This window comes from Plectropomus leopardus, chromosome 19, assembly GCF_026936395.1.
Source record: "Plectropomus leopardus strain MGB_pleo_1.0 chromosome 19, ASM2693639v1, whole genome shotgun sequence".
Lineage (NCBI taxonomy): Eukaryota > Metazoa > Chordata > Actinopteri > Perciformes > Serranidae > Plectropomus > Plectropomus leopardus.
This window is the reverse complement of record NC_142194.1, coordinates 635,292-650,000: the sequence shown is the minus strand read 5'-3', so window position 1 is coordinate 650,000 and position 14,709 is coordinate 635,292. Positions and strand designations below refer to the sequence as shown.

The 14,709-nt window shown below is 40.7% G+C and overlaps 1 protein-coding gene across 9 annotated transcripts in view; it reads left to right on the top strand.

Annotated features, from left to right (window-relative positions):
• Positions 1–14,709, top strand: part of baiap2b (BAR/IMD domain containing adaptor protein 2b) — a 115,024-nt gene that overhangs the window by 60,392 nt on the left and 39,923 nt on the right. For 4 of the 9 annotated variants that reach the window (XM_088070000.1, XM_088069995.1, XM_088069998.1 and 1 more), the window contains 5 exons: positions 728–932; positions 2,275–2,476; positions 3,159–3,239; positions 3,784–3,949; positions 6,223–6,260. In XM_088070000.1, the coding sequence (XP_087926126.1) occupies positions 728–932; positions 2,275–2,476; positions 3,159–3,239; positions 3,784–3,949; positions 6,223–6,260 (692 nt within the window). Of the gene's footprint in view, positions 1–727; positions 933–2,274; positions 2,477–3,158; positions 3,240–3,783; positions 3,950–6,222; positions 6,261–9,196; positions 9,939–14,709 lie in introns of those variants that run through there. The other 5 variants (XM_088069996.1, XM_088069999.1, XM_088070005.1 and 2 more) reach the window with 3 other exon arrangements.

Genomic DNA, 14,709 nt, shown 5'->3' with positions numbered 1-14,709 from the left:
GCTAAGACACTAATGTCCTAAAATCATAGAAATGTCCTAAAGTCCTAGGAATATCCCCTAAGTCCTAGAAACATCCCAAAATCTCAGAAATTTCTTAAAATTCTAGAAACTCCCTAAAATAGTAGAAATGTTCTAAAATCCTAGAAACGTCCTAAAGTCCAAGGAATGTCTTTAAGTCCCATAAATGTCCTAAAATCTCAGAAATGTCCTAAAATAGTAGAAATGTCATAAAATCCTACAGAAATCCCAGAAACACGTGTGGGGCCTCTGTGACCGGCTGCAGGACTCTGGTCGTTTTGCAAAGGTGGCCCCCAAACTCAGCAGGCTGAGTGTCCCTGCTGTAGGATTTCGGGGGACAGGGGGCTCCTGGAGGTGGCTGGTGCATCATGGGAGCCCTCAACGCTCTTGTGAATGCAGATGTCCTCGTTAGCGAGCCGTGCTAATTAAGCTAACTTCCTGCGGCCCCCTGGGGCCCCTCCCGTCCTGCGGGCGGGCTCAGAGGAAACAGAAAAACTGGAGATTTTCATGAAAGTTCAGCTGAGATGAAAAAGCTCGCTGCCGTTTCATGCTGCAGATTGAAGCGTGTGAACGTGGCTCGGCGTGCTTTCAGCTCTCGGCAGCGTTTCTGACCCAGAGCCTCGTCCTCGTCACAGCGAGCTGTCGCATGTTATGTAACGGCGTCCAGGGGGACGAGGGAGTTTGTTTTAATTGCTCTCTGTCTCTGCAGAGGCTGATGGGAGGAGTGGAGGCGGGGCTGCCGGTGATGAACGGCACCACCGGCGCTCACGGAGGCGAGGACTACCAGCAGTGGATGGAGAGCAAGGTGGCCCAGGGCAAGGCGTCCCCGCAGCCGCCGCGGCACGGAGGGGAGGTCTACTCCAACACCCTGCCAGTCCGCAAGGTCGCCCCCGCCAAGAGCAAGACCACCCTGAGTAAGACCGCACGCCGTGGAGACGAGTGTCTTTAACCCCTTAGAGCCCGCTTTAAAGTCACACACACTCATCCTGCTCTGAGCACAAAATGAAGCAAGAATGAATGAATCAAGCTTTGAAAAATATTATAAATTAATATAATTTCCTTTAAGAGAAGTTTTTAAACAACATCCTAATCATAAATATCAAATATTTGTTAATTATTTTAGAATATTTACCCTTTAAATGCCAGGCTTTTGTTATGATGTTTTTAGATGGAAAAAAAAATTGTTATTTTAAATGTACTACATGATAAGTAGATTTTTTTTACTACCACAGTCTTTATTATGTCAATGATCAGCAGCAACATTGATTTTTATATATGATTATTTTTTTGCGCAAAGTCAAATACTCACACTTACACTTTTTTAAAAATCAAGCTATGAAAAATATACATTAATGATTTTTTACTTTTATTGGAATAATTTTTAACCCTTTAAATGTCCGTTTTTTCTCATGATGTCACTATGTTTTTAGATGAAATAATGAGTAATTTCTAATCTCCTCCTCAGTGTGTGAGTGTAGCTGCTGACAGTCTGGGATATGTCAGTGTGTGAGTGTAGCTGCTGACAGTCTGGGATATGTCAGTGTGTGAGTGTAGCTGCCGACAGTCTGGGATATGTCAGTGTGTGAGTGTAGCTGCCGACAGTCTGGGATATGTCAGTGTGTGAGTGTAGCTGCTGACAGTCTGGGATCTGTCAGTGTGTGAGTGTAGCTGCTGACAGTCTGGGATATGTCAGTGTGTGAGTGTAGCTGCTGACAGTCTGGGATATGTCAGTGATCAGCAGCTACATTGACTGTGACAAGTCACCTAGTGGAAATAGCATGTATTTCCTCCATATGCCAAATATGGTCAAAATGACCTCATCAGGTGGAAAATCGTCAAAATGACAAATTCAGAGTCAAAAGCCCAGAATGACACCCAGAAATAATACAAGTCCTGTTTTTCTGCTCTGATGGCTGTGGGATCAAAAATGTCAGTTTGAATGGGTTTCAATGGAGCATTTTTGGACCTGAACAGTCTGAATGTAACTATTTAGTTTCCACAGTGTATTTTAGACTTATTGTAGGAGCTGAGCTGCAAATTCACTGATTACACTCAAATACACAATCTGGACTACATTTAGGACACATGCATCAACACACACACAGTTATCACAACAGGAAGGAGGAAAAGTAAAATGCAGCAAACACTCCCTAAAGGGTTAAATAAAATGTCAGAGTTAAGTCGTCACAGCAGGTTTTTGGTGTTTTTAACCGTCACGTTTTAGAGAAAGTGAAATCTGTCCTCGTCTTCCTGCAGCGGAGACGCGCACGCTGCCTCGCTCCAGCTCCATGGCGGCGGGTCTGGAGAGGAACGGGAGGACTCGGGTTCAGGCCATCTTCTCTCACGCAGCCGGAGACAACAGCACCCTGCTCAGCTTCTACGAGGGCGACGTGGTGACCTTGCTGGTCCCCGAGGCCCGCGACGGCTGGCACTACGGAGAGAACGAGAAGACCAGGATGTGAGTGACTTTATTTTCCCTCTCTGAAGATTTGAACAGCTGTTTTAACTCAGGAGACTTAAGATGCGTTTGTGTTGAAGTCTGCAGAGGATTCATCACTTTAAATACTCAGGCTTTGGTGCAGGTGCACAAACGTTAGTGTGCAATATAATAATCACAGTACTAGTACTACTAATAATAATAGTAATAATATACTCTTTTATTATTATAAAAGTATTATTTTTACTGTATCTTTATTTTTAAATAACAACAATTACTATAATTACTATTCTTCTTCTTCTTCTTATTATTATTATCATTATTATTATAGTAATGTTATTATTATAGTAATAATAATAATAATATTATTATAGTAATAATAATAATAATATTATTATAGTAATATTATTATTATTATAGAAATAATAATAATAATTCTACATTTTTCCAGGACAAAGCTCCACATCATGTGTTTATTACAGTTATCCTGTGTTTGTCACACAGTATGAGTATCAGATTTGATCTTATTTGTATTTTTGTCTTGTTTAATTTATTTTTTTTTCCTTTTCTATTTAACTCTTAAATTTCTTAACATTTACATTTTATATATATATATATATATATATATATATATATATATATATATATATATATATATATATATATATATGTATATGTTATTTTTTTGTGTTGCCCCGTGCAGGCGCGGCTGGTTTCCTTTCTCCTACACCCGCGTCATCTCTGAAGGCGACAGCAGCTCCATGCGGCAACTCCGAGTACACAAGTATGTCTGTGGAGCTTTTCTCGATTTTTTCTTTTATCCTAAAATGAAAGTCATCACTGAAATAAACATGAACTTAGCAAACGTTTTGTGTAACTGAACTCGTATATTTGGTTTTTATTTTAATTTAATTTAATTTATTTTTATTTATATCTTTTATTTTCTGTAAAGCACAGATATTTTACATTTGTTAGTTATTATGTCGCATATTTTTGAACTTTCTGCACAGACATAAATCGCGTCAGGAAATCTCAGTTTGTGTTTGTTTCACATGAATTGTGCTGAAGCTCCTGTGAGTCGTCTGTGCTGCGACTGCAGACGGTTTGTGTTCAGACTCTCACTCAGAGTGTCGTCTAATCCGTAACTTTTCGCCACTATAAAACCTGATTTTTAACTTTATACAACACAGGTACCGTGTTGTTTGTGCATGAATACAGAATATCCAAAATATTATTAGAAATATTTGCTCTGGATTGGCCGAGTAGAAATCCGCACAGGGGCAACACGTTGACTGTTTCCTGCGTTTCTGTCTGTCTGCGTGTTTCAGCCTCCACGGGAAGAGCAGCAGCACGGGGAACCTTCTAGAGAGAGAAGACATGGCTCTGCCCGCCCCGGATTACGCCGTCCAGACTCGCATGGCGGCACAGAACGCCGCCGCGCTGCACGGCAGACAACAACGCCCCTACAGCGTGGCAGGGCCCGGCTTCTCACAGGTGAGGGGGCCGCGAAACAAACACACACAAGCACACGCTGGCAGACACGCACACACGAGATCACACACGAGATCACACACGTGGTCACACACGAGATCATACACGAGATCACACACGAGATCACACACGAGATCACACACGTGGTCACACATGAGGTCACACACGAGATCACACACGAGATCACACGCGTAATCACACGTCACACACGTGAGCTGGGACGTCTCAGGAAGCTGCGACCTCAGATCCACTCCACCAGCTTGGCTCTGATGGGCTGTCTCTCAGAGACGCTCAGAGACGCAGAAATCAGCTCCCCCTCAGTCCTGGAGCACAACAACACTCAACTTACATCCAGAGAAACATTTAATAATCGTAGAAAGGTCCTGAAATTATGGAAATGTCCTAAACACTAAAATCATCTTAAAATCCTAAAAACATCCTAAGATCTTAGAAATGTCCAAAAGTCCTAGAAATGTCCCAAGACTCCTGAAATGTCCTAAAGTCCTAGAAATGTCCAAAAAAGCCTGAAATGTCCTAAAGTCCTAGAAATGTCCTAAAACCTTAGATGCGTCCTAAACTCCTCGGAACGTGTGCAGGCCAGCAGGCCGAGTGTCGCTGCGGGTCAGTCTTCCTGTGCAATGGCGTCCTCGCTCTCAGAGTACGTGTCTCAGAGGGACATGTCTCTGACAGGCTGAAAACAGAGCGAGCGTCGGCCCCGCAGACTGAGAGGAGACAGCCGCGGTGACGAGGGAGAGGGTTAATTTTTCAACTTATGCAACACGAGCTTGTCTCCGTCAGCTTCCTCCCACGCCTCACCTGGAGCACGCCACGTGGGCGACGCTTTAATTGCTCAGCAGTCATATAACAACTTCAAGTGTTCCTCCGCCGCTCTGCATCCGGCCACCGAAACCTCTCCGCTGACATTTCAGGAGGACGTGGACTGCAGCGGCCAACAGTCTCTCAGCTTTCATGTTAGTTTTTAATCTGCTGAAAGAATACAAATGTAAACGTGGTTTTAAATCGTGACCTAAAAATCACCAAAATAATCAAATCAGCATTCATGAAGAGCAGCGAGGTTTTCACCGTCAGTCCGAGATCAGCGTCTTGGCTCTTCTGTCACCGTGTGATCTTCAGTTATCGGCCGTCTGAGTCTGTGGCGTCTTTTTTAACGTGTCTCTGCTGCCGCCTGCTGGCTGCTGCACAAAACAGCACCGACCCATCTCATCACTGATTTTAAAGAATTTTATAAGAATACAAAAAAACACCAACAGGAAATCACAAACAAACAACAACAGCAAAAAAATAGATAAATAAAAAAATCAACCACGATAATAATAAAAAAACAACAACAAATCAAACATAAAAAGAAACGAAAAACAACATCAGTGACTGAGTTAACCCTTTCAGCTCAGTTTTCACATCAGACTCATGACCGGATGCCAGATTTTCTGAAAGAGTTAAATCGTATTTTTCTCCAAATGTACAATATTCACTGATTCCTTCAGCAGCATATCAAATGTCAGTGTGAGATGATCTGAAGTACTCAGCTGTTTTTTGATCAGATTTATTTCATTTATTTATTTTATATAAGTGTTTACAGGTAAAAGCACAAAAAACAAATGATAAAAACAATAAAATCACATTTAATAAAAAAAAAACAGAAACAGGAAACAGAACAACCAATCAAAATGACATTTATATAAAAAAAACTAATAAAAATTGATTTAAAGGAGAATTAATTGCAGCTATAGATGAGATAGGTCTATATGATTTCATGCTCATGGAAAACCTGGAAAAGTCATGGAATTTGTAAAAATCATTGAAAGTTTTGGATATGTGGTGGGATTTTGTTGTGTGTTCTGAAACTGTACTGAGATGATCTTTCACACGTGACGTGATGGAAAATTCATTTCTGTTATCAGCCTCTTCGTCACTTTGTCAACATTTTGTTAATTTTTTTGTCAACATTTTGTCTCGCCTTTTCATGTTTTTAGCGCTGCGTTCAGCCTCTGCGTTGTGTTTGCAGCAGATAACATTTTATTTTAGCAGAGTTTGAATCTGATGTGTTTGGAAAATTCGGGGAAAATTGGGCAAGATTTTATTTTTATCATTATGGGTCCTTGAAAAGTCATGGAAAAGTTTTGAAATGTTCTCCTCTAAAACGTGTAGAATTTGAAGTTGGCCTTCTCCAGAGTGTCTCTTACAGTATCTTGACGGTGTCATTTTGGGAACGTATTTGGAAATGATGCGACTGAATCTTCTGTGTGTGTTTCCAGCAGGCCGTGGAGGAGTACGAGCCGCGTTTCCCCACAAGGTAAGATGATATTTGATATATTTTTATTTATTTGGCATTTAGACAAAAATAAAGTGAAGTTCAGTTCAGTCAGTTCAATCAGAATATCGTCCAAAATAAAGATGTTGAGAAACGTTGCTGCCGGAGAGACCAGCAGGAAAAAACGAGAAGCCGACGATGCGTCGAGCAAAGTGGGAGCGGCTGCTCAGTAAATCCAGCGCCGCTGTTAGACTCTGACCTCAGAAATAAAAAATCTAATTAAAATCAGGCTGATGATATTTTAACTGTTGAACGAGGTTTTGGAGCCAGAGAGATCTGCGCGGTTTCCAGGTTCCACCACCTGACCAATCACGAGCGGCGCCAGTGAGGGTAAAAAAACACACATGAAGACAACTTTTCCATTTCTCAAAAAGCGCTCGTTGTTCAAAGACGACGCGCAGTTTTTAAACTCATCGGGTCGCACTGATCTGAGATTAGGAGAAATTAAAACCAAACAAAAGCTCGGGGAGGACGCCGCTCTCTGATTGGACGGACTGGACGAGGACTGAGCTGCCGTTGATGTTTTGAGTCGAAGGTTTGTTTAATAGTTATAAGATCATTTCGTGTTTATTCTGCGTGTCAGTGGACGGCGGCGCTGTGAACTTTAGCGCTTGCCGCTCAAAGTTTCAGAGTAGAAGCAGATTTCATGATGAGGCGTGTTTTTGGTTTATTTTGGTTTCTGTCTTTTTGTTCATTAAAATCCAAACACTCACGCTTTGACCTCGCAGCCGCTCCTCATGCACCTCGCAGCTCCTGCAGCTCCTGCAGCTCCTGCAGCTCCTGCAGCTCCTGCTAACCGCACCCACCCACTCAGTCCCTGCAGCAGAGATACTCAACTCGCTCTGCCCGGGGGCCACTTCTTCAAAATGACAGGGGGCCAGGGGCCAGGGGCCAGGGGCCAGTCGCTGCAGCACCATTCATGTTTCTAGGATATTAGGACATTTCTAAGATTTTAGGCCATTTATAGAATTTTAGGTCGTTTCTAAGATTTTAGGATGTTTCTAGGATTTTAGAAAGTTTTTAGGATTTAAGAATATTTTTTTAGAATTTTAGGACATTACCAAGATTGCAGGTCGTTTCTAGGACTTTAGGACGTCTCTAAGAGTTTAGGACATTACCAAGAGTTTAGGACATTACTGAGAGTTTAGGACATTACTGAGAGTTTAGGACATTACTGAGAGTTTAGGACATTACTAAGAGTTTAGGACATTACTGAGAGTTTAGGACATTACTGAGAGTTTAGGACATTACTGAGAGTTTAGGACATTACTAAGAGTTTAGGACATTACTGAGAGTTTAGGACATTACTGAGGTTTAGGGAAATTACGAAGAGTTGAGGACATTACTGAGAGTTTAGGACATTACCAAGATTGCAGGACGTTTCTAAGACTTTAGGACGTCTCTAAGAGTTTAGGACATTACCAAGAGTTTAGGACATTACTGAGAGTTTAGGACATTACTGAGAGTTTAGGACATTACCAAGAGTTTAGGACATTACTGAGAGTTTATGACATTACTAAGAGTTTAGGACATTACTGAGAGTTTAGGACATTACTAAGAGTTTGGGACATTACTGAGGTTTGGGACATTACTAAGAGTTTGGGACATTACTGAGGTTTGGGACATTACTGAGAGTTTAGGACATTACTGAGGTTTGGGACATTACTAAGGTTTGGGACATTACTGAGAGTTTAGGACATTACTGAGGTTTGGGACATTACTGAGGTTTAGGGACATTACCAAGATTGCAGGACGTTTCTAAGACTTTGGGGACGTCTCTAAGAGTTTAGGACATTACCAAGAGTTTGGGACATTACTGAGAGTTTAGGGACATTACTGAGGTTTGGGACATTACTGAGGTTTGGGACATTACTAAGAGTTTAGGGACATTACTGAGGTTTGGGACATTACTGAGGTTTGGGACATTACTAAGAGTTTGGGACATTACTAAGAGTTTGGGACATTACTGAGGTTTGGGACATTACTAAGAGTTTGGGACATTACTGAGGTTTGGGACATTACCAAGATTGCAGGGACGTTTCTAAGACTTTGGGGACGTCTCTAAGAGTTTAGGACATTACTGAGAGTTTAGGACATTACTGAGAGTTAGGACATTACTGAGAGTTTTAGACATTACCAAGAGTTTTAGACATTACTGAGAGTTTTAGACATTACTAAGAGTTTTAGACATTACTTGAGAGTTTAGGACATTACTAAGAGTTTAGGACATTACTGAGAGTTTAGGACATTACTAAGAGTTTAGGACATTACTGAGAGTTTAGGACATTACTGAGAGTCTAGGACATTACTAAGAGTTTAGGACATTACTAAGAGTTTAGGACATTACTGAGAGTTTAGGACATTACTGAGAGTTTAGGACATTACTAAGAGTTTAGGACATTACTGAGAGTTTAGGACATTACCAAGATTGCAGGACGTTTCTAAGACTTTAGGACGTCTCTAAGAGTTTAGGACATTACTAAGAGTTTAGGACATTACTGAGTGTTTAGGACATTACTAAGAGTTTAGGACATTACTGAGAGTTTAGGACATTACCAAGATTGCAGGACGTTTCAAAGACTTTCGGACATTTTTAGAATTTAAAGACGTTTCTTGCTGAATAAGGTGTTTAATGTCCTCTGGCGCCTTATGAACACTATAAAAGGACAAAAACAGTCCCGGTGTCAATCACTTTAGAAAATGGGGGGGGTCAGATTTGGTCCGCGGGCCGTCAGTTGAGTATCACTGGACTAACGCTTCAAACCCTCTGAGTCTCGCTCAGGTTCAGGTCAGTGAGTTGAGGGTCAGGTCCGGGTTTCTGTGTCATGTCGGGGGGGTCGGCGTGCTGTCGGCCCCCTCCTGTGATGTGTTGCTGCTGTGTCCGTCCTCCTGGAAGCCTCTCCTCTCTCTGTCCACAGTTCCACAGAGGGCAAATTGATTTCCACAGTGTGAGGACAGACAGACAGACAGACTCAGCCAGACGATGCGATAGGACAGACCCTCCCTCATCCTTAACCCCGCCTCCCGCCTCCCACTCACGGCAATAAACTGTCCCTGAGCCAATCAAAGTGAGGACGTGGCTTTGCTCTGTTTCCTCCCGCTCTTCTCTGATCTCCTCCTGTCCCGCCCTGTCCCGCCCTGTCCCACCCTGTCCCACCCTGTCCCGTCCCGTCCCATCCCACCCTGCGCTGTCTAACCGAGCGTCGGCCGGTGGCGCCTCGCTGCAGCTGTTCCCGCCGAACGCTCACAATCAAAGCGCCGGACTTTTTTTGGGAGGAAAACGTATCTCTTGCTTGTCTTTCATGCATGTACATTTCTTTTACACACTGCTGGGGGTTATATCCCCCCCCCAGAGGACTCTCCATCACAGTGACCACGTAAAGGAAAATGTCGAATCAGGGTGTGAATTTAATGATCCCAAAGAGGATTTTCATGTGAAAACGTAACAATCAATATTTTACTGGCTCTTTCAGTATTATTTAACCTTTTCATGCTGTGAGGTTTTGTACTCCTCTGACTGAGAGGTCATGTATCACGACACGTGAACAGCTGATGTAAATGTTTGGGACGGGAATGTTTACTGTACATACATGTGCCATACAGAAGTGCTTGTCAGAAACTATCTATGATCAGTTCATTCAAATAAAAACCTGCACCTTCTCGGAGTTTATGTTCCTGACTCTGTGTGACGTCTCCAACACGTCGAGCTCAGACACACTAAATGTCTGCGGGGGGGGGGCTTCATGCTGAGTGAACACAGATCGGCTCTGAGCTCAAACATGAAGCAAACGTCTCTGACTCCAGCTGCTCATAACAGACAAGTTGCTGCTTTTTTCTGTTTTAAAGCCAAAAATCGAACCTCTAACCCCACCAGCCTAACCTTCCCCTCCCCGGATCAATTACCGCACATCACTTTGGTGCATTTTCTGATTCAGTAATAACATTTGAAACCAAAGTGGCCGATCACACCGAGACACACCGAAAACCGCCAGTCTCGACATAAACGCTGTGGAAGCACAGGGCTGCGTGTCCGTGGCCCACAGTGACATTGACGAGCAGCGCGACCTCGCGCCTTGAGTTGAAAAGTTAAACATACTTTAACTTTTATGCCCGAAAACTGCCAGAAAATCAGGTCCTGCTGTAGCAAGAGAGGAGCGCCCGACAGACACGCTGTACCCGAAGGAAACTGCGGTTTTGCCGGCGACACGTCTCGGTGCGGTCGGCCCCTCTGTGCGGTCGGCCCCTCGGTGAGCCTCACCAGCGTTCATGCATGAAAGAAAAGACAACTGGTACTGTTGTTTGTGAGGCCTTCATAGTGAACCATAATGCATTCATAATGCTTCATGAATACACTCAGAATGCTTATGTCAACAGTCATAAAGCATTATAGACGTGGCTCATTATGAGCTATAAGTGTCCAGAGTCTTATGCTCTTGACTAGTTATAATGTAGAGGTTATAAATATTTATACTCATCTATACACACATTAACAACCACTTGTAATAAGGACTCATAGTGTATTATAACAGTCCATGCAGTATTATAAACTATCATATGTACCTCACTTCACTCAACATATACAATAAAAATACATGTTGTTATAGCAACGTTATAGCACACTGAGTCCTGAATACAGCTGATTGTTGAGATATATATATGTATATATGTGTGTGTGTGTGTGTGTGTGTGTGTGTATATATATGTACATATATATGTACATATATATATATATTTATATATATGTAACACGTTGGCTCTAACACGATGAGGTAAAACACATAAAATCAGGGTGTTTCCAGCGTTTGAGGACACTGAGGGCTTAACTCCGGACTTTTGTAGAAAGAAAAGAAAATCGCCACATTTTTTTGAAAGAAATAAGGGTTTGGCTTTTTTTTTAACCCTTTATTCACCATTTAGTGCACTCAACCAAATATAAAGTCAACAAAGCGATTATGTTAGATTGGATAAAAGTAAGAAAGGAACAACAACGATGAACATAAAGATATTTTAAAAAAAACTGGAAGAAGAGTTAACGGGAGGTCTAAACCTCATTCAGCCTTTGTCTTCTTTTTCTTTGTCTTCTTCTTCTGCTGATTTGAAAGAAAATCAAAGAAAGTGTTTGTCTGATTCTCTCTGTGCTTCTCTGTATGTCCGTCCAGTTAGTGCCTGTCTGTACTGACCTCTGTCCTCCTGTCCCTCTGTCTCTCTGTCCACACCTGATGTCCACTAATAAGGCCACTTAGAGCTGCTCTTTCTCGTACTGCTTTCCTCTCAATCTTACGAGAGTTTAACCCAAAAGAGATCCACACTGAGCCACAGAAGAAGTTTAGAAAGTAAAAACAACAAAAACAAGAAAATTAATTGAAAAAAAGGGAATGAGAATAATTGTTCAATATAAATTAAAATCTCTAATTATGATCGTGCAACATTTTTATTTAGCTTTTTTAAAAATAATTTGATTCATCTTTGATATCTACTAATGTCTTGAAATTTGGAGAACATTTCCTGCCACATCGTTCACACCTTTTCCTGTCGACAAAGGGACGTCGATCCAGGTTTCAAAGGGTTAACGGAGCATTTCCTGTCATTGAGTTTGACGTGTTAAGATGTTTTATTTTGACCTGGAGAAACAAATTTGACTTATTGATAAAAACGTCAAAATAAATTTATTCAGCTCGACACTTTTGGTTGTTTCTTTGCAATTGTTTTTTTCGCACCTGAGGAGATTAATTAAAAAGAAGTCAGATTTTCATTTTCATTTCCTGTTTTTGTTAGAGTTAACCCTTTAAAACCTGGATCTACATCACTTTTATGCCGCTTTCAGACTCTTTTCACAAGTATTTAAAAATTTTAAACCTCAGCAAGCTGGTTTGATTTCCTTTAAAAAAAAAATGTTTCTTTTCAAAAAGAACATGTAAAAAAAAAGAAAAAAAAACTAGGGAAAATTGTCCACAGATCTATATTTCTAATTATCATAAATATGTATTTAAAATTATGATACAGAATTAATATGATTTTAAAGCAGTTTTTCATGGTAATTTCTGTGTCTGTTCTTTCTTTCATTCTTTTTTTTTAGGTAATTTTCAGGAAATTCTCTTTAACTCTTCATTTGCTTGTTGCTTTTCTTCACAGGTTTTTAAAAAGGAATCAGGTCAAATGGTCTTTCTTTTAAAGGGTTAACTTGTCCTAGCTTGAAAAACTAACAATCTTTATTTCAGAGTAAGTTAACCCTTTGAAACCTGGATCGACTGCTTTTTGCGCTTGGATGTCTTTCAAGTATTTAACCCCTTGAACTATCAGTAAATTGGTTTGATTTCTTTTGAAAAAATGGGAAAATGCAAAAAGCGACTTTACAAAGAAATGCCCCACAAAAAGCAAGATTTTATATATTTAGAGAATGATTTTTTTAAAAATAGAAGGGGAAACTATCAAATCCCCTCTGTTTCTTATGACCAGAAATAATAATAATCATAATAATAAAGTTATGCAACAGAATGTTTTTTTTTAACCTTTCATTCTCTTGCAGTTTTTTAGTTTAGGGACATTTATTCATGACTTTATTACTACTTCCTGTGTTTTCGAAAGGAATCAAGTCAGCATTTTCTGGTTTCAAAGGGTTAAAGTGACTCCAAACAGGTTTTTCTTCTGATGCTTTTTTAGCTTGTTAAACGTGATTTGTGAATAATCCACGCCGGACGTCAATAGCAGCTTATTTAATCTTTTAAGTGTGAATTTAAAAAGCTTCAGTCTGACTTCAGAGCCTCTTTGCTGATTCAGCACATTCTGACAGAAGGATAAGCGCTGTGTCATGGTGAGCGCTGCGGAGCGTCCTACTTCAGTGTGTTAACCCTTACACATCACTTCTCATGTCAACATGTGGAACAAGTCCCACCATAACCTCCCACCAGCCTTGTTGTGTGTGTGTGTGTGTGTGTGTGTGTGTGTGTGTGTGTGTGTGTGTGTGTGTCCTAACATCAGCATATCCACGTCTTTTATTTTCTTTGGCTTTTGTTTGTTAGTGTTTGAGTCGACCGTTGTCGTTGATCTGTCTGTGAAGCTGCCTCTTTGATTTGTGTTTCCTTTGTTCAGGATTATATATGTGATGATGAAGTTTGTGTGAGTGTGTGAGTGTGTGAGTGTGTGAGTGTGCAGAGCGAAGAGTGTGTCTGTGAATGTGTTCGTGTCACGAGACAGATGTTTGTGATGACATCATATATACACAACAGAAACAGACTCCTGGAGATTACTGTCGCCCATCAGCCGTTTTTGCAACTTTCTTTGCTATAGCGTGTTTAAGCACGCTATTTAATGCGGGTTTAAGCTGTTTTTAGCTGTTTTTGGGACGTGCCCTTTTTTGACTTTTTTGCCATACTATAGCCTTGCTTTTTGGGTCATATTTTCGACATGTAACATTTTGGTGTTTTTGGCCGTTTTTTTTTACCTTTCTATGCTATAGCGTGTGTAAGCACGCTATTTAATGCGGGTTTAAGCTGTTTTTAGCTGTTTTTGGGACGTGCCCTTTTTTGACTTTTTTGCCATACTATAGCCTTGCTTTTTGGGTCATATTTTCGACATGTAACATTTTGGTGTTTTTGGCCGTTTTTTTTTACCTTTCTATGCTATAGCGTGTGTAAGCACGCTATTTAATGCGGGTTTAAGCATTTTTTAGCTGTTTTTGGGATGTGCCCTTTTTTTGACTTTTTTGCCATACTATAGCCTTGCTTTTTGGGTCATATTTTCGACATGTAACATTTTGGTGTTTTTGGCCGTTTTTTTTTACCTTTCTATGCTATAGCGTGTGTAAGCACGCTATTTAATGCAGGTTTAAGCTGTTTTTAGCTGTTTTTGGGACGTGCCCTTTTTTGACATTTTTGCCATACTATAGCCTTGCTTTTTGGGTCATTTTTTCGACGTGTCATATTTTGGTGTTTTTGGCGGTTTTTGTACCTTTCTATGCTATAGCGTGTGTAAGTACGCTATTTAATGCGGGTTTAAGCTGTTTTTAGCTGTTTTTGGGACGTGCCCTTTTTTGACTTTTTTGCCATACTATAGCCTTGCTTTTTGGGTCATATTTTCGACATGTAACATTTTGGTGTTTTTGGCCGTTTTTGCAACTTTCTTTGCTATAGCGTGTTTAAGCACGCTATTTAATGCGGGTTTAAGCTGTTTTTAGCTGTTTTTGGGACGTGCCCTTTTTTGACATTTTTGCCATACTATAGCCTTGCTTTTCTGGTCATAGTTTCATCGAGCTATTTTATAATGTTTTTAGCCGTTTTTGCAACTTTCTATGCTATAGCGTGTTTAAACATGCTATTTAATGCGAGTTTAAGCTGTTTTTAGCTGTTTTTGGACGTGCCTTTATTGACTTTTTGCCATACTATAGCCTTGCTTTTTTGGTCATTTTTCGACGTGTCATATTTTGGTGTTTTTG